This window comes from Anas acuta, chromosome 4 (genome assembly GCF_963932015.1).
Source record: "Anas acuta chromosome 4, bAnaAcu1.1, whole genome shotgun sequence".
NCBI classification, from domain to species: domain Eukaryota; kingdom Metazoa; phylum Chordata; class Aves; order Anseriformes; family Anatidae; genus Anas; species Anas acuta.
The window spans coordinates 69079874-69107872 of NC_088982.1; the positions used below are offsets into that span (position 1 = coordinate 69079874).

The 27999-nt window shown below is 41.3% G+C and overlaps 1 protein-coding gene and 1 long non-coding RNA gene across 2 annotated transcripts; one reads left to right on the top strand and one right to left on the bottom strand.

Moving 5' to 3' along the window:
- Positions 1-141: 141 nt before the first annotated feature.
- Positions 142-27966, top strand: MTTP (microsomal triglyceride transfer protein). The gene is made up of 18 exons (XM_068681796.1): positions 142-289; positions 5052-5239; positions 5775-5918; positions 7926-8033; positions 8826-8942; positions 10023-10162; positions 10879-11029; positions 14815-14972; positions 15865-16033; positions 17056-17163; positions 17606-17818; positions 18865-19076; positions 19726-19823; positions 19925-20046; positions 20836-21063; positions 24996-25120; positions 25477-25647; positions 26568-27966. Exons 1-18 carry the CDS (start codon positions 229-231, stop codon positions 26734-26736), a joined length of 2682 nt encoding a protein of 893 aa, XP_068537897.1. The 5' UTR covers positions 142-228; the 3' UTR covers positions 26737-27966.
- LOC137856438 (uncharacterized) lies at positions 10507-13591 on the bottom strand. Its single transcript, XR_011096444.1, has 2 exons — positions 12627-13591; positions 10507-11594 (listed from the first exon to the last, which is right to left on the bottom strand). It is a non-coding gene; the product is annotated as an uncharacterized lncRNA (long non-coding RNA).
- Positions 27967-27999: the final 33 nt, after the last annotated feature.

The window sequence follows — 27999 nt, forward strand, 5'->3', positions numbered from 1 at the left end:
GAATGGGTAAAAAGCCCCTAGTCACCTCAGCTCTTAATAATTAACTGGAAGTCCTTCCATGAACTTAGTACCTGAGTGTGGAATTTGGAATCTGACCTTTACTACATCTAGATAAACACGGCGGCCGGCGCGGCGGCTCCCTCTGCAAGCGCAGCTCCGCTCTCAGCAGTTCGCTTCTTGGAGGCTTTCACACTTGATGCTGCAGTCAGGAGCTCGGGGGAGTCCAGCATGATTCTTCTAACCGTGCTGTTCCTTTGCATCATTTCCACGTATTCGGCCTCTGTTAAAGGTAGGTCAGCCATGGCACGGCCAGCGGGCGTGCGCAGCTGGATGCTTTGCATCAGAAAGGAACATCTTTCCTCGGCCATTCCTGAGTAATGCCAAAGGCAGTGGTTAATTACAAAAGTTTAGGTGCTTGTAACATTCGTGTCAGCGCTGGGAAGGGAAGAGACGATGTTTTCAGGTGCACAGGACCGGCGGTGTGAGCCAGGAAAGCGGGGATCTTGACCTTGCTTAGTCAGGACATGCTGTGGGGGCACCAGCTGGAGAGGGACTATTAAGTTAAACACACAGAAGTGCTGTGGTGGATCAGAGCCAGGAAGTGCTTCGGACTCTCCAGGTTTCTTTCTGAGCAGTTGACTCAGCTACCACTGAAGTCAGTAACAAGCATCCCATTAATTTCGCTGGAAGCTTGATCTGCAATAAGGCATGAAAACCTGGATGTCTGCACAGGCCTTAAGAGCGGGGCCTTACTCAGGTGTCCTGCACAAAGGTCAAGGGTACCAAATCTGGAGACTGCCCGCTTCAGCAGCGCCAGCCTACTGAGGGAAGGAAAAGAGGCCCTTTGTGGACAATCTGACATTAAACTTACAGGAGCAGCAGTCTTGCAACATTCGACTGCACCTCTTTTAGTTTAATGTGGATGTCCTCTGCAGGGAGGGAAGGGGAGCAGGGCAATAACCAGGCCTGACTTAAACTGTTAAAAAGGTGGTAGAGGTGCTCTCAGTGTGCCTCATGACAGGAGTTACACAGCAAAGAAGCCTGCAGGCAGTTCCTCCAGCAGCAGAAAGCTCTCATAAAACTGCCAAGCAACGTTTGTGGCTAGATACTGGTGTGCCACATTTCTGGTGCCGGCTCTTCCCAGCTTCTCCATAACGTCAGTGAAACAAAACTTACTGATGTGAAGTGCTCTTTGTTTGTCACTTTACACCCCCAGTGCGCTGTGCAAGCATTTTCTCATTAGATTATCCCCCATTCAGCTCTGCAAGGTCTCATCTATCTCTAGTGCAGAGAGACTGAGAGCTAAATTACTGGCCCAAAGGCCACTTGGTGCCTCCATGACAGAGCTTGGATTAGGATGTTTTGACTATCAGTCCACCTTCCTTTTAGAAATGCTAAAGAAATTAGTAGCTCTGAGTCAGCGAGATCAACACACATGACACTTTCCTACTGCAGTTCCAATTTTCAAATAAATGGCTGGCTTTTGCTTTTTTGAAGCTATCCAGTATCAGAAACAGTGGCAAAAATGATTTATGAAGGTAGAGCCAGCTTGTAGTTAGAGACACGCATGCTGTGCATGCCGTATGTATTAATAAAAGGCACAGGACTTGACAGCTGTCTCTACCCATGCAGTGTAACCTTCTGTATTATACAGTATCATGATTTAATTATAGAATTGGCATGTTACCCTTAATGACAGACACTTATCGTAACGAGTCAAACCATGTGTTATGTGCTCCACCTTGAAAGCATGCACTTCTGACCCTAAGACAGTGCGGCTGAACGCGGTCTTTATGTCCGATCCTCCTCCCTTCTCCGGCAGTGGGATGTTTGCCATCAGCTGAAATGGAAATGGCCTCAAGGATCACAGCCTTGGGTACAAAGGAAAGAGCCTGTGAAGGCAGTATGGGGAATTGTTTGGTTGTTTGTTTTTTTTTTAAGGAAGGTTTCTATTAGAAAGGAATGGGAATATTCCTTCTGAGATAGTACCAGAGTTTTCCTCATGAAAGATAGCATGAATATTTAGGAATGCTATTTGGAATGCTGGTGCTGGGCAGTGAAACCTGTGCCTTTGTCCCTCGGGCATAATTTTCCTCCTTGCCTCTCAATCTGACAGTGCTATCCTATTGTCTCTTTTGGCTTCCCCATTTCCACCGGGTTAAGTGCTAACTCCCTGGGGCTGCCTTCAGCACTGCCTCATCCCTGCTTCCTCGCTTACCATGATCCATCAGAGGCTCACACTTTGCTCTCAGTGAGGCCAGTCCTGCAACTAAAAGCCTCTTCTGCCCAGGGAACAACGTTTTCCACATATGAAATGGTGAAAGCTTTCAGAAGCTAGGTGTGTTCTAGCTCCTAGAAATACTTTGCAATTACTCATCTCTTCCATGACACTTGCAAGAAGCTGCCTGCCCGTGTCCTTTCTTCATCTCTTTCCTTCAGGAGGGAACAGTGTATGTGTATATGGGGACAAGCAATTGCTGAAAGAAAGGAAGATGGAAGGACCTGCTGCCGAAAGAAAAAAAAAGATCTGTGGGGTGAACTGTGGGAGAAGATAGGTGAAAGTTGCCTTTAATTGAAAAGAGAGCGTGAGCAAAAGCACCGCCACCCACCATAACTAATTAGACTTCTGTCTCTCAGCACCCAGATCATTTTTCTTGGATATGCTTTGCCCCCACCTTTTATCTTTAGATGGGGCTGTGTCATCCTCTGCCTTTAGAAAGCACATAGCGGGTGGCCCCTGCCAAACCTGGGTGAATGCTAAACCACCAGCGCTGCCATTTCTGATGCGAATGAAGGACATTTTGAAGCAGGAAGCAGCCTGCTCGGGGCTGCTGCAAGGAAGCAGGGCTGTTCCTGAAAGGTGCCCCTCATCCCTGGGCACAGACTGAGTGCTCTCTGCTCTCAGAGGCAGCGTGGTTTCAAAGGTGATAGGAGTGTGAGGGGAAGGGGCAAAGGGAAAGGGCTAGGAAACACACAGCAACCCGAAGGAAGGTTTGTACACCTCTTTTTTTCTTTTTTTTTTTTTTAAGCAGACACACACACAAAATGCAAAACTGGCAAAGCCCGATGCCAACCTTGATGCTTTAGCGTCCCTGCAAAAAAATCAATTGCCAAAGCTTTGAGGTCCCACAGAAAAACAGGCTGCTTCCCCGGGGACTGCTGAGCTTGCTGTGCCACATCTCCAGCTGGCGTAAATCCTCAGTCAGTTTGCCTCTCTGTAGCTGTGCCAATTTTCACAATTTGCAAGCCAGACTCAGTGGGGCTGCTGTTTTCCTCAGAGAAAGGTTCTTCGAAGCTGACCTTAACATACTGCTGTGACGTCAAAGTGAACAGGGGAGAGGAGAAAAAGCAAAACAAAACAAAACAAAAAACTTTAAAAACACATTTTTTTGGGTTCTTTGAGCACTGCAGAATGTATCTGCCCAGCCATGATGGCCCTGCACTACCCACCTAACTGGGATTAGATGGGATTTTTTTTCTGATAGTTGAATAAGAAAATACTTTGTTTTTCCTTTTTACCAATGCAATGATTTGAAATGTATTTAACAGAGTCAAATAAAACACCGAGGAACATGATATGAATCAAGATAGCCTGTTGATTCTCCGTGAGGGACTTTGAACACACTGATTACATTACGGCATGCTTAAGAATTTATCTGAGATGTTTTGGTAGAGTTTTCTTTTTTTTATTCTTTTTTTCTGCACTTAGACTGAGATGCATCTCCCTAAGGACTTCTCTTTTCTTAGATTAATTCTGTTGTGATTTTTTTTTTTTTTTGTTTCTGCTTCATACCTAAAAAGTAGGAACTTCCTGCTGGTTTCAGCAAAGCAGCATTTGGGTGCAAGAGGCTAGCTCTGTGACACTTACAGACAGCACCTAAGGTCACTCACTGCATGTGTGTTTGCTTTGCGGATGTAACAGCACTGTGTGTACAGCCAGCTTCTCCTCCCTTCCCTTCCCTTCTCTTCCCTTCCCTCTGCAAACTGAGTTCATCAGTTTGTCTTGTGTGGAAGAGACCTTTGTAGCCATCCAGAGCACAGGAGGGAAGCCCTTGGAAACAGTGGAAAGGGATGCCACGTATATCTCATATAACACAGTCCTTAAGGGGGGTTCAAGAACAAACTGATTTTTCTTAGCCATATTTTAGGGGCATGATCTTAATCCCTGTGCCTGAGGCTGGTGTCGCAGCACTACACATTCCCCCCAGAGCTGTGCATGAAGGCAGAGAAAGAGAAGACAGGAAAGGATGTGGACATAGGGCACCCTAGGTCATTTTGCAAAGGAAAAGAAAAATAAGCCATTTGTGTACTACAGATATTTTTTACACAAACAGCGCTGAAACTGAATCCCTAGAGAACAGTATCTCCAGTTTGTTCCTAATGTAGATGGAAATGTCACTGTAAATTAGGTATGCAAGCTTCATTTAAGCTAGATTTTGTATTTTTATATCCCTTAAAACACATTAGTTCACAGGAGAAGCATAGCTACAGGGACAGTCATTTAGTTTGAAGAACAAGAGCTTAATTACTGCATCTAAAAATATTTTCTCTGTGTCTTCATTATGTTCATGTCACTCCTGGGCAAGGCTCTCAGTGAAAAGATTCCCAATAAATGTGCAAGAGGTGCAGAGAGCATTGGCTCCAGTAAATGGTTTCAGTATATTTCAAATTGCTACGCACACACATTGCATGATTAATTACAATATTTTGATTTGAAAATCAAATCATCAAAATCATGTATTCGTTTCTAATGATAACATAGCCAAAGGAAAGATTTTGACTCTCTTCTATTTGTATATTTAAGTGTAGAGCTAAAACACGGGATTTTTGTGAACATTCATACCTTGTATATATGAGATTAGTGTCAACGTAAAAAGATATTAAAAAGAAACTGCTCCAGTAGGACAGCCTCTGTAAGCAAGGGGAGGAAGTTCAGTCCATAATCTTTTGCTGACAATTGCATTTTTATTTTTTCTAAAGGTGTTTTTTAGAGAGAATGACAGATTGTGTTAGTCATGTCTAAGACAACCTTGTTTTTGCTTTCCAAACAGGGCACACTACTGGACCAAGCTTAAGTAATGACAAAATATACACATTTGCTTACACTGCTGAAGTCTACGTTGATCGGGCTAAAGCATCCCTGAAGAAAAGTGCAGGCTACAGGATTTCTTCTGATGTGGATGTCAACCTCCTGTGGAGAAATCCTGAGAATGATGATGACCAGTTGGTGAAAGTTACGGTAATTAATGCCATCGCCCAACTTACAACATGCCCGACCTTTTCTGCATTTATCTAATCGCTAATCTTATCTTGAAGTACTTGTTTTCGGAAGATAAGCTAAATCTTTTATTCTCCCGTAGTCTCATCTACTAAAAATGGCTTCTTCAATTAGCTGTTTCCTGTAGAAAAAAACTTCACAAGAACGTATCTAACATCCCAAGCCAGACCTTCAAAATATCTCCTGTATTTTGGAATTGCTTCATATGGGTTATATAGCTTCAAACAACTTTTGTGCAAGCACCTATGTGAGGGGCAATCGGTTGAAGTCTTCAGTTCTAGCCACAAATATGACAAAAAAAAAAAAAAAAAAAAAAGACATTTACTAGAAATTTTGGAAAAAAAAAATGAATGTTTTGAAAAAAAAATTTGAACATTTTGAAAAAAAATGACATTTGCAGGGACTCGTTTTGGTACTTAGGTTTGAGGAGATTGAGTCTACCTAGCCTACTCCAGGCCAATACCAGACTGAATTTTCTCTGCTTTTTCTTTGCTAGATAAAAAATGTTCAAGTTGAAAATGTGAATGAACGTCCAGACGCTAAAAACATCTTCAAAGGAAAAAACACAGAGAAGATCATCGGGAAAGAATATCTGACAGCTTTACAGCAGCCCATGGTGCTTGAGTTAGCTCGTGGAAAAGTAAGACCCCGTTTTTCAAAATTTACACCTGGTCTCTGAGGACCCCTGAGGCAAATCTTTAATTACAGACTTGGAGAATTTAGCAATTCACTATCCTCACAGTGTTCTCGATATGTCACTGTGTCCTATCTTTCTGTACAAAGGACAGTAGCTTGGAGCAGGCTGTAATTTAGCTGTACAAGGGGCCCTTCCAGCCCAAGTCTCTCGTGGCCTGAGGATACTGTATAGATGTAAGTAAACAGCATCTTGGCCACAAACATTTGGGTACATATGCAGATATATGCACAGTTTCTGTGTAAGATTTTTTCTGTTGAATTCAGTGGGGCCAGGATTTTATCCAAGGTCTGAAGACAGAAAGGGCAATACAGTTTGTCATGAGGGAGTTACACCAAGTCCATGAGGAGCAGTGTTAATCTCTAAACCCCTAACAGATGTTTTAGTGTGTCTGCTTTACCCACTTCTCTGGCTTGCTTATTGACTTCAGTGTCACCTATCACAGTTTCAATAGTCCCAAATTAATGAGCGTGATGGTGAAAAACTGTCGCCAAAAATGAGAAGAAAAGGGACTGTGAGCAAGCATGGCTTGGCTGGTGCCCTGGTTTTGCAGCCTGCTCTGAAAGAGCACTGAAGCAGTCTCTCTGTGTAGGAGCACAGATGTCCATTTGTAGCTCTCAGCATCTCAGCCTTGCTTGGAAAGGGAATGAAGCAAATCCAACTCTTTTTTATTTTTTATTTATTTTTTATTTATTTATTTTTAATTTTTTTTTTTATTATTTTTTCTGTGGAGCTGCTCCTTTGTCTCCTTCCACTCTGGGTCAGGAACAGCAAGGTTTGAGCAACAGCTCCTCTTGCCTCCTCTCCATGCTCCTCCACCCTCCCATTGCTTGTGGCTGGGAGCATTAAGCCAACAGCTCTGCTCTCCCTTCTGCTGCCCGAGCAGGTGGGACATGGGCAGAGGGGCAGTAAGACAGGAGGAAGGTTGAAGGTCGTGCTCTCTTTTCTCTTCTGCAGAGCAGAGCAAGGGCTGTGACACCCTATCCCAGCAGAATCTTTACCTCCTGCTGTAAATAGGCACTGAGCACATACCCTGGCCGCCAGCTCAGCCTACTGCTTTGCAGCTGCTATCAGGTCTACTCAGTAACTTTCAGACTCAGCCTTGTCATCAGCTTTACACAACAGAAAAAGAAACGGGACAGCACTGGCTCCCAACTGTACACATCCCTGAAGGAGGGCTGGGGTGTCAGAGGAACACAGTCAAAATACATCTGCTCCCAGTACATTGCAAATACACTGGCAGAAAGAGTTCATATGCTAAGACTGAGATGTAGTATTAAAAACTTGGGCTTTTTCTCAGGTAATAGGGTCTATACTCTCCTTTTATGATTTCTCTGTGCTTTGATACTTTTACCCCTAGCAACAGTGAGTTCACTTTCCAGGGTTGCCCCAAGATAACACGCTGATTTGACTTACAGTTTCTGAAAAAAATTCATCTTTAAAGCACCTTGAATGCCAGGTGGAGGTGCAAAGTCTTCTGTTGCCAGAGGAGAGGCTGAAGCACAACAGTCGCCCCATGAAGTTCAAAGGTTGTGATATGTTCGACACGTTTAAGTCATTCAGTGATTTATCTATGATTCATTCTAGTTTTTGTAACCTGTGATTAAAGTGCAACAGATATTATGTGCACGTGGGGTGGGATTATTTGAAGATTATGCAGGAAAAGAAGTCACGTGAAATTATTCAAAGTTTTTAATTTTACTTCTAAATTCTCAATTAGCAGGCAGGAAAGATGCTCACCACACTGAAACAGTCCTTAGGTACAGCTGCTTAACAAATCTTTGTAGTCTTATCAGGAGGCTCTCCAGCATCTGTAGTTTGCTTAAATAAGGACAACAGGTCCAAATTCAGCTTCCCAGACAGAAAAAGGAAAGGGGATTTTATGGAGGGGATCCACATTTGCTCTCTCTCATTTAACCACATTTGTTACATACTTGTTTTTCATTCCTACAGGTCCAAAACTTCTACTCATATCAAAATGAACACGCTTTTACTCAAAATCTTAAGAGAGGTCTGGCTAGCCTTTTCCAGCTACAGCTGCACTCTGGTACTTCTCGTGAGGTATGGTGCTATATCTGGCAAGATAACCATCATCAGAGAAACAGGCAGAGCTCAGTCTGATCTAAAAGGCAGGGCCGTGGCTCCTGCTGGCTTCAGAGAGAACACCGAGGGACAGAAATCAGCCCCTTGATTGCGTTTGATGTTGGGGGTGAAGGACAATCTTCTGAATATCTGTTGACACAAGTCACGTTGCAATTTACTTAAAGAATTGGTGAAATCCATTGGATTTAAAGTACTTTAATCAATTTAGCAGCATCTGGAAATAAACCAACTCAAACCATGTCACTATAAAAGAGATAATACTGATGTTTAAATTCATTTGATTCCTAAGTTCAATTCAATGGATAAAACCATTTTAAATCAAACCAAGTATCCACAAAAAGTTAGCAATGGTTTAGCCACAACTATTTAACCTGCATTACATAGTTAAACTTCTGCATCTGTCAACACAAACAAAGCTGGAGTTTAATGCAAATTCTTAAGTTTAGTACCACCTGCCAGTTGTTCCCGAACTTTTTTGTTTAAATAAACTTTGTTACTTTCCTTCATAGACATACAATGCAAAGTACCCCTGACTGTCTAAGACAGGTATTTAGAAACACCAATACAAGGAAAAATAAAGCAGTAGTCTCTCTTTACCCTCAAAACTGATAAATAAATCCAAAGACAAACAGCACAGCACCTCATGTACAGGCTGTCAACAGTAGAGAATATGGCTCACCTTTGGAAGGTGTTCTGGGTTCCAAAAGATAAATTCAAGAAATAGTCTTAATCTAATTCTTATTTTTCAAGGTGGACATATCTGGGAAATGCAATACTACTTACCAGGTGCGGCAAGATCAAGTGACTAAAATAAAAGCCCTGGACTCCTGTGAAATAGAAAAAACGGGATTTACCAGCCACAACAAGGTATGATTTCTTCTACAAGGTAAAATCTGTTCTGCCTGTTTAAAATATATCCTTATTAGCTATTAGTCATTTTCTTAAAAGGTCTTTCTGGCATTGCATAAAGCAAATTCCACATGTACATTTACAGTATTACTAGTACAAATTTCATATGTGGTAGCCACAGGGAGAACAGGAAATGGATTCTCTTGTGTAAACCACCTTGTCTCAGCTGACATCGAGTCCAGCAAAATAATTCACATCACTTTGAACAAATAATGACAACTGTTACCTTTTTCTCAGCTTCTAAGTCACAGCATTCAGTGTACACAATAAATGCTGAGCAAAATCCTGACTCCTGGGTGGAGTCCTGTAGGGTTTGCATAGGAAATAAAGGCTTCCCTATGAATAGGTGTGATGTAGGAGATATGCTGCAGAAGTTCCTGAAGCCCTACTATGGCCCTAATGATCCTTCACTATTAGGAAATGTCCTTCTAAGTGCTTACTAGTGAGTGCAAGCTGGACACATGCTGCAGGCACTGGGATTCTCCGTGTCAGAAGCTGACATTCCTCAGCTCAGAGAAGTACAAAGGTAGCACATGCTCTGTTAATAAAATGACTTAACACAATGACTGAATTCCTGGTTGTCACGCTTGCCATAAAGACTTCAATTTATATACAAGCAGATCAAGCAAGGTGGTTGGTTTTGCTTCTCAGTTGTGAATGTGACAATCTCATTTATACGAGACTTTCCTGGAAAAGCTTCCCATCTTATTTAAAATGTATTTTCAACTAAATTACCAGTCATTTTCTCAGCTACAACCTGTTCCATAAATTCCTCTCCACCACACTTTCCTTTCTCATAAGTATTGAGTTTGAAACACATGGCGCAAAAGTGAGTGGCTCTTCTCATAGAGGGAATTTGTGAAAATATGGGAGATCCTAGTTTGCAGGCTTAGCCTGAGATGTTGTCAACTCACGTGCACCTTCTTCATTTCACTATATTTTTACGAGTTTTGCTGTGACTTGGAACTGTGAGATCTTCTCCTAGATTTTTGTTTATTGACCAGCCTTTCTTCTGCTTTATTTTTTAATTACTTTCAGATCTTGGATGTCAGCACCAAAGCCACATCTGCCACAATTTACGTGCTGGAAGACAGTTTCTTTAAATCCATTAAGGCAGAAGAGAATTATGTTTTCTTTCTGAACTCCCGACGAAGAACAAATGCCAAAATAGTTTCAAAGTAAGTTGGACAATTTGACCGTTATTGATGGTAGCAGAAACTCATGGTTCAAGTTAGGTCACGTGTGTGTCTTACAGCAATAAGATCTAAGACTGTAAAATCTTCAGGTAGAATTTAGATCTATTTCATATCCATATGGTACCTGGTCCAATGTTGATTAATGGCTCTACCATAATAGATGCAAATAATAAATAATGGCACTCATAGGAAATGAAATTTAAAAAGCTGCATCTGTCCAAACCATTGTGACAGACTGTAAAACACTGAAAGCTCGGTGATATTCATATAAGATAAATGATTCAGGCATCTCCTTAACATTATGCTGTTTAAAAAAAAAAAAAAAAAAAGTACATTCAAAAACCCAATTTCCAAATCTTCTTATGAACAAATATGTGAAACTTTTCAGAATGTCTATGGTTACTGAGGGCTGTTTACCAGACACTATAGATCCATACGTTGTAAAGTTTGTTATTGAGGTATTTTATATCATGCTGCTCTAGCAGTAATCCCACCAGGGTTAAATATTTCTGTTACCTTAAAAAAGCTGTAGACTTTCCATGGTCTAAATATTTTAGAACAAGTCCAAGAACTTTAGTTATTCTTTGTTCTGTATTTTTTGTCTGTGGAGGGTTTCTTTTTGTTTCCTCTCCCCGTGATTTTTGCATTTCTTCGAAATGTTTGAGTTCTAATGGTGTTTTCAATGTATGGATGCACAGGCAGAGACTGGAACTGAAGTCAGTACAAGCTGGCCCTGGACTGATCGCTGCGAAGCAAGCTGCTGGTGTTGTCAAGACTTTGGACTCCAATTACGTGTCCATGCCCCTAGTAGCAGAGACAGTCAAATCCGAATGCAAAAAGTGTCCTTCGGTAAGTAAACGCAGACTTGTTGGACATCAGGTTGGTTAGCTGAGCAAAAGAAGCGTGAAATAGAAGTTTCTGTCCAAGCAGTCCACTAGGAGAGGTATAATGCCCCAGGACAGGGAGCAGTACTGTAATGCTGCAATGGTTTTCCACCACATGAGGGTGTTTTAAGATCTACCTCTAAAAGTATCAACCTTTTTGGTGTCTTTCAAAGATTAACTGCAGTGTTTCTCAGAAATGCAACACCCTTGTGTTTTGTCTCATCTTTACCAACCTTGAGTTGGCAGAAACTTCTATCCTCTGGTTAATGGGGTGTGTAATGACCACAAAGATGGATGACCAGTGTTTATAAACAATTCTCTGTCATGGAGGAGCTGAACTGCTCCTAGAAATTAAAGGTAGATAGCCATTCAGTAGGCAGGAAAAAGAATTGTGGGAATATATCTGCCTGTTCTAACTGCTTGACCATGAAGGAAGACTGTTATTTAAAAGACTCTATAGGTATTTTATAAATATAAAATTGTGTTTTAATATTACTGGCAAGTCCAATATTCTTCTCATCACTCCCCTCCTGAAAAAAAAAAAATCATATGTAAAACATCTACTAAGAACTTACTTTTAATACATCATCTTTTGTTTTACTGATAGTATTCATCATATCCACTAATATAAATTGCAATAGCGATAGTTAGCAAACAGCTTTAATGCTATTACCATTGTAGAATGAATTTAGTAGCAAATGGGAATATTAATTTAAAGACTATTATTCTCTGTCAGTTTCTGATAAGCAGGGTAAAGCTTCTATTCAGCACACATAATTTGAATCCTCTATTTCTGATGAGCATGAATTCGTTACTATTTTGGAAATTGTGCTAGCTATTTGGAAGTAACATTGCACTGCAATAATTTATCTTGTCTAAAGCATGTAGAGCCACAGAGAAGATTAAAAAAATATATTGGGGAAAATGATTTAGAATTTATGTTGTATGCGTGCTGAAGCAGTTCTGAGTAGGGAACATCAAGGAGTCTAAAACAGAGCAGAGACAGGTGCTCTTCTCCAGACTCTGCCCACTGGGGTTTGTGCTGACCAGTTTGTCACTTGGAACTGAGTTTCTTATAATGGTTATGGAGATAATTTCCAGACCAAGATAACAAACGTAGGGTACAATTCCAGAGCTGTGCCTGGGGACTGAGCTATAAACCTAATGGCACGATGAGAATGAAGTGCTGCTTTCTCACTGTATTTTACAGTAACTGCTATGAAAAGATGGGGTCTATAAACAGAACTCTGTATCCAAAGCAGCAACATAACATTTGGTACTTATATATCATAGTATACATTAATGCCATGCTGACATGGTGTGCTGTACATTTTTATGTTTACAAAACCCTTTTCAAATTGTAACAACTCTTGTCTCTAGCTTTACGAATTTGTTGAAATAATCATTATCAGCCCCCTTTCACAGGTGGCAGCATGAGCTTCTGTGAGGTCATAGCCAACATCTACACTTAAATTTAGACCTAGCTTTCTGTGTTTACACGTCAACATGAAGCGTGCTCTTTTCAGAAGTGCTCATGGCTCCTACAGTTTTTCTTTACTCACAGTTCCTACAGAAACAGGTGCTTGCCCCTCCTGAAATGGAGCTGTTTCTGTTCTTCCTTGTGTAGACAACCTTTGAAAATTTTGGCTTTGGGCTCTGTGTGCCTAGAGCTACAGGATAAGCCATGCAATAGTTGACAGGAGAAGGTGCCTCTCACTGCTCAAGTACTTAATGTACAACAAGCAACCTTTGCATTGCAAGCGTTCCCTTATCTATTCGACATGACTTTTAGTAGGAGGAGGAGAAAGATTTGCAGGCAGTGAGTGATGAGGGACTAAATACCAACCCAGATGTTGGCCAAGCCCACACTGATGGAGCAGATACATCCTGATTGCCCACAGCAGCCAGTTCCAGCTGCATTTCACAGCATTGTGCTGGAGCTGGCAGCCCCCACTCAGGGCAGGCTGATGAGTTTGGGTGCAGCACTGCAGGAAAGCCACTAGTAATCCACACAGGTTCATGTGCCATATGGACTCATGGCTTGGGCTCACCTAACCTGAGGGACATTTGTGTAGGCTGGTAAGGCAGCTGACAGGCACTGACAGTCAAAACCAAGTCTTGCTTGATTTAGGACCTCTCAGTTTGGTTCAGATTTTCCCAGAGAGCCCAGAAGTGCTGTGGTCTAATGAGAGGGAACCCAATTCCTGCCTGAACTTGGCTGAGTTGCCATGGGGCAGTGTGTGCATCTGTGCCTGAATCCCTGGGTTGTTCAATCCAAACAGCCTGACATTCACATCAGGAGAACAAGAACCCTAGTGAAATTCAGCTGTGGGTGCTGGTTTTTAAAGTCATCATCACTGCAGGAGAAGGCAGCTGCTCCTTGCAGCAGCTGAGTGCTTAGAGCACCCCCAAACGAGGAAGACTTGGTCTCCACTCTCTTTTGCTTGTGATGGCTCCAGTTCACATCTCCTACCTCGCTTGTCCCTAGGGTGTGGGCTAAACCCATAGAACTGGGCTCTGCACAGGAGAAAATAAAGGGATTAAAGAAGTCAGAGAATTCTTGCTGGGCTATGGTACAACTTCAATAGTGGGAATAGAAAGTGCCCATATGTTTATCCGATTCCAGCTTATAATAGCCACACTGACCTTGGTGCACTAATCACCAGTTGAGGTTAACAGGCCCATCTGTGCCTCAGAACATGAGCTCCTCCCAGCTGGCTATTAATCCCCAGGAAATATCCTATGTCTCAATCATGGTTGCCTAATTATTGTTTGTTACAGTTGATGGAGGTTGCACTCTGTACTGTCGAATGATACTTCTATTTGATGGCAGGTTCAAGTGTTATTGCCTAATACAAAACCCATGAACAGGGGAAGTATTTTAGTAAAGGTCAAATGGGTGCTAGTGTTATTTCCCACTCAGGAAAACTGCAGTAAACACTCCTGCAGAGAACAGCTGAGTTTTCACCAAGGAATGTTCTTGATAATTTGAGATAACAGAGGCAAAGGCAAGTGAGAGAGGAAAGGTCAAAATACCTGCACCAGCTTCTCATAGGAGCGTAGCTGGAAAGACAGATACAGGTACTGTGGAACCATGTTGGCTCACTCTGGACAGAAATATGGCATGGGGAGTAAATATAGCAACAACAAATGAAGAAGCTGGTACCTATTCTAATACCTTCTTAACTACCATTTTGTACAATAAACACAAATCTGCAATAACTGCATATCTTATGCAGTTTTATGAGTAAGAAATCCAAATGACTTGTGGGTCATTTACTTCTGTTCCACACGAACCACTTAGAATATTACCATCTTGTGAGAATTTGATTTATTTATGAAATCAGGACTTTGCATCTCCCACTTGAAAAAAAACTGACTGAGAAGAAAATGGCAACAGAAGACAAACACCATATTCACCAGAAAGCACAGTGAATTTGCAAGACAAGGAAGTTCACCTTATTCAGGACCTTCTAAATAACTACATTTTGTTTCAAAACAAATTGTACTTAAGGCAATGTACATTATTATGAAAATACTAAAGAGCTGGAAGAGAGAGATAGAAAGGTCGCAAAGATATGTGGACTGGGATATCTCAAGTTAGATAATAGTTAGCTAAAGGATTAGCAATGTATTGGATTTCAGCTAATTTGAGCAATAGCTGGCCCACATATCTGCATTTATCAAATGTGATTTTGAGAACCGAAACCGTGATCTGAGAGTTTTGATATAATGTGAATTATTTTGCAGCTTTCTGAACACTGGAAGAGCATCAAAGAATATATGCATCCCGACAAACTTTCCAAAGCTGAAGCAGCAAGAAACTTTTTGTCCTTCATTCAGAGCATCAGAAAAGCTACAAAAGAGGAGATTCTGCAGATCATTAAAAGTGAAAAGAAAGAACTCCTGTAAGTCATCATGAACAAGCTTTCAAAATGTTTAAGTTTCTTAAACGTGCAAAAGGCTAAATAGCATGAAAACATTCAGTTCTACTGCTGATGTCCTAGCAATCCAAAAACTGTATTTACTACTGTCTACAGGAAAAAGGAGGGTTTTGTTTGTTTGTTTTGTAATAAACTATATTTGCATCATATTACTCAGACACTAAGAAGGCAAAGCAAACGTGTTTTGTAGGTTAGGCAGAGTTTCTTATCACAGTTGCTTGTTCTGAAACATCCTCTGATTTGTTTTTGACTTGCCCATTGGTTTCTTTCAAATGGAAATGTAGCAGAGAAGGGGATGGTTCATGGCTGGATGTTGTCCTTTGATCGGAGTTTGGGTATGACCAGCATGTGCACCTAGACTAGGGAGTTGGAAAGCATTTCTGAGTTCCACTATAGAGTCAGGATTTTTCAAGCAAATTAGAGCAGATGTTAACAACAAAGATAAGCCTGCAAGTAATTCAGGTAGTGTAGAACCCTTTTTTCTCTAGTTGCTACCTCTTCTGTAGAAGTAAAACTTTTTTTTTTCCAATTACAACCTTGCCCTGTGAACTTAAAGATACTCTAAACAGCTGTGTTTCTGAATGCAATTTGTTTTCTGTATTTGCATAAATTCAAATATTTTTATCCATGGATATGAATACTTTCTGGAGTCCATCTGCTATTTTGAGATGGAAGAATTCACTTTGAACTGTGTTCAAAAACAGTTTTGGCCAACAAGAATAATTCTCTCTTACCTGCTAAAAACAGATCTGTTAGCACAGTAGCTTCATTCTTTCTAAGTGCAACAAACTGCCTTCAGTATTTCCATTACAAAATGAAAGCTCATTACAATATGTTCATTTCCACATCTTTGTAGTCCACAGATAGTGGATGCTGTAACTTCTGCTCAGACCCCAGAGTCACTGGAAGCCATACTGGAGTTCCTGGACTTTAAGGATGCAAGTACTTCCATCCTTCAGGAGCGATTCCTGTATGCCTGTGGATTTGCTTCTCACCCCAGTGAAATGCTGCTGAAATCTTTAACTGTAAGTCAAAGGACAAAACCAATACAATGCTTCCAATTTTCCTTTCCTTACCCCTTCCAGGGTCTCCTTTAAGTGTACCAGGAGCATATCGCCTGGAAACACACAAAATTCACAGGTCCAGACCAAAGCTCTATTTACTTTGTAAAATGTTACCAACATTTACTACATGGAAAACAAACATGCTTCCAAGCCAAACAATTAAGGATGAAAAGCCTTATCAAAGTCCCGACACCATTTTATCATAGAATCATAGGATGGGGGTTGGAAGTGACCTTAAAGACCAACTAATTCCAAAACCTCTTCCATGGGCAAGGACACCTCCCACTAAGCCACATTGCCCAAAGCCCCATCTAACCTGGCCCTAAACACTTCCAGGGGTGGGGCAGCCACAGCTTCTCTGAGCAACCTGTTCCACTGCCTCAGCACCCTCAGAGTAAAGAATTTCTCCCTAATATCTAATCTGAATCTATGCTCTTTTAGTTTAAAACCATTCCCCCTTGTCCTATCCCTCCACTCCCTGACAAAGAATTCCTTCCCAGCTTTCCTGGAGGCCTTTTCCTGGAACACTGCCATGAGGTCTCCCTGGAGCCTCCTCTTCTCCAGGCTGACCAACTTCAGCTCTCCCAGCCTGCTTTCACAGGAGAGGTGCTCCAGCCCTTTGATCATCTTCATGGCCCTCCTTTGGACTCGTTCTAATATGTTGGTGTCCTTCTTATGATGGGGGACCCAGAACTGAACACAATAATATTATTTCAAAATAATATTATTTAAAAAAAAATACTACAAAATTAGTTCTACTACTTGAGACACTGAATGTAACTCAAGTGAAACATGACACTCAGTTTTTACGTTTTATAGTTTTTAAGCAGTTCTCTGCTTAGCCTGAGCCCAGGCTGTTAAGGTGATCACTGCCTTTGTGGTGCACTAATGTCCACAGGAAATGAAGGCATTCAGCCCCCATGGGTTCATGTGGTTCATCGTATTTAGACAGAAGGACTAACAGTGTTGCTTTTGCCTGGCAGTCTAAGTTCAAGGGTGATGTCGCAAATGAAGAAATCAGAGAAACTCTTGTCATTGTCATGGGAGCGCTCATCAGAAAGCTGTGTGACAGAGAAGGCTGCAAGCTTCCAGTGAGTATTTGCTGTTCACTGCTGGCCACATTCTGGTCTGTAACACATGTGAATGAACCCTGCTGATGTTACTGGGAGAGCATGAGAGACACAGGCAGCATATTCCTACCTGTTTTAAAATAAGCTCATAAATTCCTTTGTTTAATAGAGAAACTTGTTTTTTTTTTTTTTAATAATGTCATCTATTTTGCCATCTTTATACTTTAATTTGATATCTTCCCAGTGAAGTGAATGATAAGTCTATGGGACCACGTCACTCCGGGCACACAGGTTATAGTTTGAAGGAAGCCATCAACATGCAGTTTACTAAGGGCACTTTCACTAGCTCTGTGTAATGTTGTGCTGAACCAAAAATGGACTATAACCCAGCTCTGCTGTTCCTGTTTCTCAGGAGACAGTAAAATTATGACCACCACTTAAACATGCTGTTGATTTTCTTTAGGCTGTTGTGGAAGCCAAAAAGCTGATTCTAAATAGGCTGGAGAAGGCTAAGAAAGATGACAATGTGAAGATGTACTTGCTGGCACTGAAGAACGCACTCCTTCCCGAAGCAATTCCACTGCTTCTAAAGTATGCAGAGTCAGAAGAAGGACACATCAGCAACACTGCTGCCACCGCCATCCAGAGATATGATCCCTCTTTCCTCACCGACGAGGTAAGAATAGATACTGCCCAAAAAAAGAGGTGCAAGAGACTATATTGAACAAGGTATAACTAAACTAATTACATTTGTCAATCCCACTCTTCAAAATGCCCCCAAGTATTTTTTCCATCAGAACCTTATTACATGTACTTTAGTTCTAGCCAGAAAGCTCCATACATTCCTGCATCCCCAGCTCACAATCTGCCAGTGGTACTTAACCTTTGTCTCCAGAGTCAGATGCAGCTATTAAAGGTGGCAGGCAAGTCTGCAGGGCAAACTGGAGCTCCATTTGCAAGAGCATTTTCTCCCCTTTGACATACAGGAGTCTTTAGAAACAGATGGAAGCCTGTGTAACCCCTGTTGTTTCTTGTGCTTTCACATAGTCAGGGAAAATACATGATATAACAGAAAGCTGAAATAGCTGCATCTTGCCTTGCAGTCTCCAAGGCTAACAGATGAGGCACAAAATAGCAGAGGTCCTGCCTTGGCTGCATTTTCCTGCATCCCATTTCATACCTGCTGTTGTGTCAGGGTGCTGCTCTGGCAGTGCATGTACCAGAGACCATTCTGTCACTGGGGCTACATGGCTCTCCGTGGCTTTATCAGTAACAAAGATGTGTCATAACCTTCTCAGGGTTGTGGGGCCACCATAGGCACTATTTAGAAAGTGAAAACTGCAAGGTTTTTTTTTTTTAGTACATCTTCCCTTAACAGTCAAGAGAATCTTTCTCTGGATCTTATCACTGACACGGTATTTTGACCCTAGTACTCCTATTTATTTACAGTCCCACTGTCATAATCAGTGTGGAAGACTGTATTTGGACTGCAGCTGAGAGAGCATAACAGATTCCTCACATCCCCATGTGGTCACTGAGCGGTACATGTCTCTTACATTCCAAAAGGACCATGAAGAACAGTGAGCTGAAAATATATCCTAATGCATTAGCCTTAGCTATGGGCCTAGCTTAAGCTGACATTATAAACGAGATTCCAAGCTGTACTTTGCCCAGTCATCTATGCGAGATGAGTACTGACTGATAAATCTATTTCCTGACCAGGTGAAGAAAACAATGAACAGGATATACCACCAGAATCGTAAAGTCCATGAAAAGACAGTGCGAACCACTGCAGCTGCTATCATCTTAAACAGTAACCCAACCTACATGGAAGTGAAAAACATCCTGCTCTCCATAGGCGAGCTGCCTCTGGAAATGAACAAGTACATGCTCTCCATGATCCAGGATATAATTCGGTTCGAAATGCCTTCAAGGTACGTTAAATTCACTGTGAAAAAATACAGTTCTTTTGTACTGCTCTGCAGAAATGTGAAGAAACACAGATTCTCATTAGAGAACTGCTGTAAAATTTAAGGACAGTATAAGATGATGCCTGATCTTTGTGCCACTTTTAGGTATCGATATTTCAGAATAAATTTGTGCATTTCAGTGACATTCATTTGATAGCTAGTTACATTTTCAGAGGTACAAATGAGAATTAGGTGTCCAACCTGCATTACTGTAGGAAATTTCCTCTCTTGAGCTTAATTCTGTAAGTTCAGTGGGGCTCTTGCTTTTAGATTTTCAAGAACCAATGATCAAAAAAAAATTTAAACATCACAGTACTAGAAAGAAAATAACCAAAATGTCTCTGTTTCTCAAGAATATTAATTTTCCAGCAAGACCTTTGTTTGCTTGCCTTTCTACCTATTACTGCAGGAGTAGCTCAAATTAGAGAAGAAGCTCTGGGTTAGGGGAGGCTTAGAGTCATAAGTTTAATTTTAAAAATGAGAGTGTCTTTCCTACTGGGAAGTTCACACTTCCTCAGATTTGATGTTTCTGTAGAAGGGTAATACATTTGTCACCATAACTTTTCTGTTTCTCTGTTTTGTTTGTTTGTTCGTTTGTTTTGAAACCTCACAGCAAAACAGTTCGGCGAGTTCTGAAGGACATGCGTTCTCATAACTACGAGCGCTTCTCCAAGCCAGGCTCTTCCTCTGCCTACTCTGGCTATATTACACGTATGTAACCAGGAAACTGCCTTATAACCCTGTTTGTATTCCCAAACGTTTGATTAATCCACTAGTTTAGTCACAGGTACCTTTTGTCTTTTTTAATTAAGGTGGTCCTGATATATCATCCACATACAGCCTTGACATCCTCTATTCAGGCTCTGGCATTTTAAGGAGAAGTAACTTGAACATCCAAGTTTTCGATAGAAATGCTCAACTTCATGCCGGCCAGGTAACTGCTACATGGTAGTAAAAAACTAAGCCAGGATGTGGGGTTCTTCTTACAACTTCTAAATCAGTTCAGCTAATGCTTAAGTCTATCAGGTGTGCTGTACTGGCTAGAGAACACACCAATAAAGGGAAAAAATCAATGCAGCAGACAATAAGGCTCTTGTGTGCCCTCACCAAGAAGACAGGTGTTTTGTCCTATATGATGTATCCAAATCCTGTCTCTCATTAAAGCCTATATTTTTTATATGATATAATTAGTAAAAGCCTTGTGATTTTGTAAAATCAAGTCCCATGATATGAGTATAATGTAGATGGAAGTACAAGGGTTGGCTCAACCTAGGAATCAAAAAGATTTAAGCGAGATGCTTCTGTTTTGGCATTTTCTGAATATTGGCAAGTGCCTTCAATACTATAATCCTCCTAAGTTTCTAAGTTTCTGCAGGACAAAAATTGCACCAAAAATCTTTTTTTTTTTTTTTTTGTTTCCTCCTGAATGCCTGCGGAAAACAGTCATACAAATAAATGAAAATGTGATCAAAAAGAAACTAAGACCAGGCTTGTTGGCAAATTCTGCCTTCATCTAAAGTGAAAAAAACATGCTGTGAGATTGTTTTAATTTCAGTATCTCTAGTTGCTCTACTTTGTTCCCTTAAATCATAACTTCATACTTTTTCACCTACAACGAAGTAAATTAGTTAGGCTCTTAGACAGTAAGAAAACATTAAAGGTCGTTAACAGCCTTGTTCAGGCAGAGCTTTTTCATTGATTCTGTGTTACTGTTGCCTCTTAGGTGGTGATCGAAGCTCAAGGTCTAGAGACCATAATAGCTGCAACTCCTGATGAAGGAGAGGAGAACCTGGACTCTTTTGCTGGCATGTCAGCCATTTTGTTCGATGTCCAACTCAGGCCAGTTACATTTTTCCAAGGCTATGGTGACTTAATGTCTAAAATGCTCTCGGCAACTGGAGATCCCATTAATGTGGTGAAAGGACTTATCCTCCTGACAGATTACTCACAGGTACTAGTAGCACACTCTTTTCTTCTTCTTCTTCTGTCTCTTAAATGCAGATGCTCTCTCTCTCATATAGGACATCTTATTTTCTCTTTTTCCAATGTTGATAAATCTGACCAATGCTCCATAGGCTTCTCTTACTATGGGAACAATAGAAAAGTCACAGGTATGAAACTAGAATGAAACTACATGAAAAGCTATCTAGGACAATGGTGAGAACGCATATCATTCTAGAAAACAAAGTAACACTGAATAAAACAAGATGCAACTGAGCTTCCCGTAGAAAACTCCTATTACTATTATCTCCTCTCCCACAGTTTCTTGTTAAGACAGTACTGTCCCACATAACCACATCAGTTTTACTCTTCAGAAGTTGTCCAGAGACCTTACATCCAATGAGGCAGTAACTGTCAGGTAGTGAGTGAATTAATCACTGGTACTCAGCCTTTCTCAGGTCACTAACCTGCAGACAGCAATGATACGAGGAGCAAAATTCACATGCTTATAGCCAGGCTAAAACAGGAATTAAAATGGGGGTTATACAATTTTCACCCCTAATGGGAGTTCAATTTATATTTAAATATAGACTCACACACAAATATAACTGACATCATAATATCTTATTGGAGGACTAAATGTCCAGATATGTTAAAGTTCAGGGCCAGCATTTTACTCCATGAACTGGGGTATTCAAAGAACTGCTTGACTTCAGGACAGTTGTTGGCAATATCATTCATACGCGAAATTGCAGAAGGATGACCTTCTTTTACCTGACAGAGGGCTGTTGATTCCCCTTTAAATCTTGGCAAAAGCAGATGATGAGAAAATCCACTCTGATCGAAATTACACATAAACACCCCCTGCACATGACGGCTGTCTCCATCCTGAACCCAACTCAGCCACTTTACGATGGTATCATAAGCCTAGAGGGCTTCCCAGGTAGTGCACAAATTGGCAAAGTAAAGCTTATTCCAACAACAATTCCACGTGCAGATTATGGGCAAAAACTTTACCATGAGCTATTTAACAAACTGCAGAGATGAGAAAGATGATCGTACGAGCATGGTGTTTACAGAACTAAGTATTTCCAACTGCTGTGCGTGCACCAAGCTCCGTACATACCCTGGCAGAATCAGCTGGCCGAGCACCCCGAGAGCTCTGCCAGCCAACAGATTCTCTGCTCCTCATCTTTGGAGAATCTTATAAAAGTCTGGAGCACACCAGTGCTGGGATTGGGTGCCATTTTTAACAGCATCAGGGTGTATCATTTTCAGTCAGACACTGACTCTCTGGAAGCCTGCACAGTGCTGTGATTAAATGGGATCCCACCCTGCTTTCTCTCTTGAGTTACCACTAGCACGGCTGCTGCTTAAGCTCTTTGGGATTCAAGTTTTGGACACCACCAAAAGCGAGTATTTACAACCCAAAAGGCTGTTACCTTTTGTAGTTCTTACCTCTAGCACCACAAAGGCAAAAACTCTTTAAAGCACTGTTGAAAACAGCTTCAGGCTGAGCTGCTTTTAAACAACACATTTTTCTAAACCTGGTGTTACATCAACATTACAGGTCAGCAGCGACATCAGCAGTGTTTGGATACTTACACATAACCCAATTCAGCTTCGTTAGAAATGTTTCCACCTGTCAAATCCTTGAACTGTGACTGCAACTGAGCTAGAAAACGTTGTTAGACTTGAATTGTGTGTGGCATAACACTGAAACTAAGGAAAACTAGTGCAAGAGAGCCAATATTTAAACCAGCTTCTTGATTGTTGAGTACCACCTCTGCTTTCCCTGGCCAGCTTGGCCGGGTCTTGCTCAGAACATAATCCCCTTTACAACACAAACAAACACAGAAAAAGGCAACAAAGACAAATGTAGATTTTTCTTCTTCCAAATAAGAATACCAGGCATGTGAAACATTGCTCACTCTCTGATACCACAACTCAGTGTGCCACAGCTGACCGCAATGTTGATTTCAGAACAGGTGAAAAGCATGCATAAGATATGGACAGTGCAATCGAGACCAAACACCCAAAGCATGGCTTGGAAGCCAAGACATGAGATTAAAAATGAATTGTCAGAAAAGAGCTGATGTAATGCTTGGTTTGCAATCATTGCATTGGCACAGCTTGATTTTGAGAAAAGCTATTTTTAAATCTTGGGAGTTCTGACCCCCCTCATTGATGTTCATAAGGGTCATTTTGCATAGCAGGACTGAAACTGATTTATACTTGTAGTACTGTCAAATCCACCAAATAACCTCCCCCGGCAAATCGCTTCCTTTCATTAACTTTACAACAGCAGTAATCCCGACAGGCACATTTCAGAGAGAGGTGATTTCCAAGTTAATAGTATTGCTGCTGAACCCTATGCTCCCACCCACTCTCTTTAACATCTTTTCTCCCCTAACCTCACAAACTGAAGTCAAAGTGTGTTTCACAGCCATTGCCAGTTCTCACAGTGCTGTTTGAGGGCTAAGAATAACAGTCCAGAATCTATAATTGCCTCTATAAAATAAACAACTCTCATAAAACTGTTCTTGAGACTCTAAAGTCACCTGCGTTAAAGTTCAGTAGTGTTAATATTTCTCCTAGGCAACGCACCTGCCAGAGGCACAGAGAAATTAAATACTTTATTAATAGGTCAGAGAAACCATTTGAAAGCCAGACCCCAGTGGAAGATAGCCAGGTCCCAAAGGAGTGCCTTTTCCAGCAGTCTCTGCGTTGCATTACAGTAGCACTATCCGTGCAACACATAAAGAAACTGTTTTTGTTGAAGCAGACCACATGTCAGCATGTCAAACAGCAGCTAACGATTCCGATATTTCAGATCACACTTTCCACTGCAACTGACATACAAAGCTTAAAATAGGAAGGGAGAGGAAAATACTGCTCCTGAGAAGGCTGGGTCCCCGTGATCTACACCTCCCAATAGCCTGGACTGGATTTGCACATGAGATGAAGGACAGAACTGAGCTCTAAATAAGGAAATAGATGAGCTAGTAAAACACAAGACAAGCGCTCCTTAGATTCTCTGTCCGTTTCAGTGACAAACTTGACTTCACTCTAGGTAGCCTTTAAAGCCTAGAAGTGTGCAGCCATCGCTCACCAATCATACTCTGATATTCTTGGGTGCAATTTGACAATACATTTAAAAATATCCTCCCCTCTGGTTGTGTATACATGTCTCTGCTAGAACGTATACTGTTACCTTGTCAGTCGTTAAAAACTACTGACCAATTCAGTCCCAATTAAAAGCAAAGTAAAATAAAGTAAAATAGGTGTTTATCTCCGCATCTAAACAGACCAACATGTATTTTTAGTTAGCTCAGAAAGTATTCCTTCCCCCATTGCAGTCAGTAGAAAAACACCCTTTGATATTGTAAGGACAACACTCCCAAAACCCATGATTTTTCACCTGGGTGAAAATAAGAAAGCAGAGCACAAGGCATCCACGCTTGCTGGTGATGTGCTGGGTTTGTAAGCTGTGCCCAGCCCACGGCATCCTTGAGTTAAATCTCAAGCCCACTTCAGCAGCAGCTGACTGCTGTGTTGGCCCTACCAAAGAGATTGCTTCAAATACTGTTTCAGACCCTAAAAGGTGAAGTAATCATACAGAGCCACAGAGGTTTCAAGAAGCTATTAGCATGCTTGATGTTTGTTGGAAAATGCATTCAATGCAAAATACCTGTGGCAATTAAGGTGCGTTAGCTTATGGGCTTGGCCAGCTAGCCACTAAAAATGTACTTTTTGCTACTTTTGGGTGTGTTGAAGAAGCAGCAGCTCATCGCACTGATGCTGGTGCTCCAGAGAGGAGTTGACTCTGACTGTGCTGGCCTGCCAGCAGAGCCTGCTGATAGCAGTACAGATGGGAGTATGGAAACCACTGAGGTCTGCAGGCAGTAACGGGGGTGTCCCTGTGCTTCCTTTTGGCTCCAGGAGTTTCAGCTGCAGTCCGGGCCGAGGGCCAGCGCGGACTTCCAAGGCGGCCTGGCCATCGACATCTCGGGAGGGATGGAGTTCAGCCTGTGGTACAGGGAGTCCAAAACCAACGTCAAAAACAGGTGAGATACCCCCCAGGTGTGCTGTAGCTTTAGACAGCTCAGGCTCCTGGGCCCCGGTAGTCCCAGTGAGAAGAATTTAAGTATAAAAGACCTTGTATTTGAGCTAAAATTGAAGAACAGTTACGTGTATGGGAGAACATTGGTTGTTCTCTCTTCATCTCCACCTGGGAAATACCAGTTCTTCCTGGTTTCTTCTGAATTTATATACCTTTAGCTGAAAAACGGGCTGAAAATCTGGGGGCAGATTTAGCTGAAAATCTGGGGGCAGATTTAATAAATGGATGCTAGGAATGTATATAATTTATTTCCCTCTTTCTTGATATGTTTTGAACTAATTGTAATACCTTTATTTGCAGGGTAGCCATGTTTGTATCTGGTAACACAGAGGTGGATTCCTTCTTTATAAAAACTGGCATGGAAACCACTTTGGAAGTAGAAACAGCATTGGACTTCATCTCCACTGTGCAGTTTTCACAGTACCCATTTTTAGTCTGTATGCAGATGGACAGAGTCGAGTCTCCGTTCAGGTAAGGATGAAGAGCACACAGCCTACGAGGTGTCCTTCCAGCCATCTGCTCTGTCTGGAACTTCTGGTGCTCACAGCCAGGAGAGATTAACAACAGAGGCCAAATTTCACCCTAACACAAGCAGGTGCAGAGCAAGCTGTCATGCACACCAACCAGCCTCTTGCTAACCCATTTTTCCACATCCCTCACCCCTGAGGTTCAGAAGATCAGTGAATTTGCTCTGACTCTGCACTTTTGTCCAGTTTTCTAATTTGGTTTTACGAGTCAACTGACTGATGTGGCAGGAGACTTGTCCTGAGCATGTGGTCAGTTCTGATGGTGATCTGAAACTCTGCCGGCTGTAGTTGTCTGTTCCACTAGTGTGAGAGGAAGTGCATAGCCATAACCCAGCTGAACTTGAAAGATTTCCTCATGATCTGTTATTTACTGTAGTTGATAAAGGTACCTGTTGCATGTAGTTGCTGCAACTGTTATGTGTGCTGCCGTATTTTATTAAGGCATCGGCATTCCTGAGATCTAAACAACTGGACGATAAGGTAAAAGATGCTTTCCAGTAGCCAAAGAGTATTAACTGCATTAGCCATGTGAGAAGCCTGGTTTATTATTCCTTCCTAATCCCTATTTGCTAAGACCTAAAGGCAATAACACTTGCAGAGCCGGTGCCAGATTTCCATTCAGTCTTTTCTGATCCAAAAGGTGGTAATCCTGAGAGGAATTAAAGAACTTGAGGATCTCGAGGAAATCTTAAGATTCTGTTAAGTATCTGTTACTCTCTTGAGGCTAAAACATAGTCTGATTATACCTACGCATTGTGGCAGTGTAAACACCTATGTAAAGTGTTTGTCTTCAGCAGCCTCACCTACAGGGCACATTTTTGCATAAATTTGTTAACTCCAGACCACCACATTGTACCTTTACAGGCATTCCGTGACCAAGTATGAAAGTCTACCATCTGGCAGACGGTACACCGCCAGGAAAGGGACAGCAGAGCCGTTGGAGGGTTGTGAATACCCTCTCCATCAAGAGAACTCCGACATGTGCAGGAAGGTTTTCAGCACTGCATCCGATTCCTCCAGCAGCTGGTTTTGAAATGGGCACCTGAGCTTTTGCGACCCTGAATCCGTGGCTTCCCCAATGCCTTAGGCTTGTACGTACCATACCAACTCGGAGCTTGATCTTGCACTACTGCAAGTAATGGGAAATTTGCCATTGATTTCAACAGGCCAGGATCAGACTCCCAGTGCGTGCACCGTGTTTACATATTAACCTATATTTAAGACTTTTGTAAAAAAAAAAAGAAAAAGCTAGGGCAAATAACGACCAATTTGGTAGTGTACCATGCACTCCCATAAGGGCGGTGCTTGTTCTTTATTTTTACTTTTTTTGTGCCAAAAGCAAAAATAATCCCTCATTTTTCTTTCTTATGGAATACAGAAGTCCATGTTTTTGACATGCAGTAAGAAAAATTATGGTGTATAAAGAATGATTATTTATGAATATATTTTAAAGTATTTAGGTGTTTAGGCCTGTGACCAATCCTCATTCCAATATTCAAATACAATTAACATCTAGATGGGACCATGAATTCCTGCTTACTCAGTATTGCCTGTTTACAGAAAGAGCAGGTTTTAATTTTAACGGGATCTTTCATTTTTTAAGCAGTCAGAACTTGCTTAATATTATTATTTATCTCTCTTTTTTTTTTTTTTTGTATTCACTGCCGCAGTTATATACAATTGATTAAAAATATGGGGTGACATTTCCAGAAGTACTTACAGTTGACTCAATTCTGCTCCAGTTGAAATCAGTGGTATAATTTCTGTAGCTACCAACAGGAGCAGAGTTAAGCCAACACCAATTGCTCTTCAAAGATGCCTTCTGAAAAATTATGTCACTGTGTGTAATCAAGGCAGGTATAGTTCAAAAAATGAACCCACCCAATAAGGCAATTCTGAACTATGATGAATGAAAAGGTCCTGAAAGAAATCAGTTTTGAATGCACGGTCTAGCAAAGACTGTGCAGAGCCAGAACATTTTTTTTCTGGATAAGGTAGGCTCATATTTGAGTAAGTACAAGTAATCGCTACTCATGCCAGTCATCCAATTAAAATAACTTACATTAGTACCTTTTTGCTCATTCAAGTAGTGACTTCACTAGAACTGTGGAAAAGAGGAAGAAAACACTTTATATTTACAACAGCATTGCAGATAAAAAAATGTACCTCATCCCAGCCTAGCTGATCTATGACATGATCCATCTGATTTAATTTTATAGAACAAGGTATGTGAGTGCTTGTAACAAAAAAATAAAAGAAAAAGCCAGGAAGAATGTTGTGGGTTTTTTTCAAAAAA

Excerpts from the sequence above, each read along its gene's own strand:
- MTTP (XM_068681796.1), top strand. The coding sequence starts at position 229 with ATGATTCTTCTAACCGTGCTGTTCCTTTGCATCATTTCCACGTATTCG. Across the intron at positions 14,973-15,864 it reads AGTGAAAAGAAAGAACTCCT|TCCACAGATAGTGGATGCTG; the intron begins GTAAGTCATCAT and ends ACATCTTTGTAG. Across the intron at positions 17,819-18,864 it reads CCTCTTTCCTCACCGACGAG|GTGAAGAAAACAATGAACAG; the intron begins GTAAGAATAGAT and ends TTTCCTGACCAG.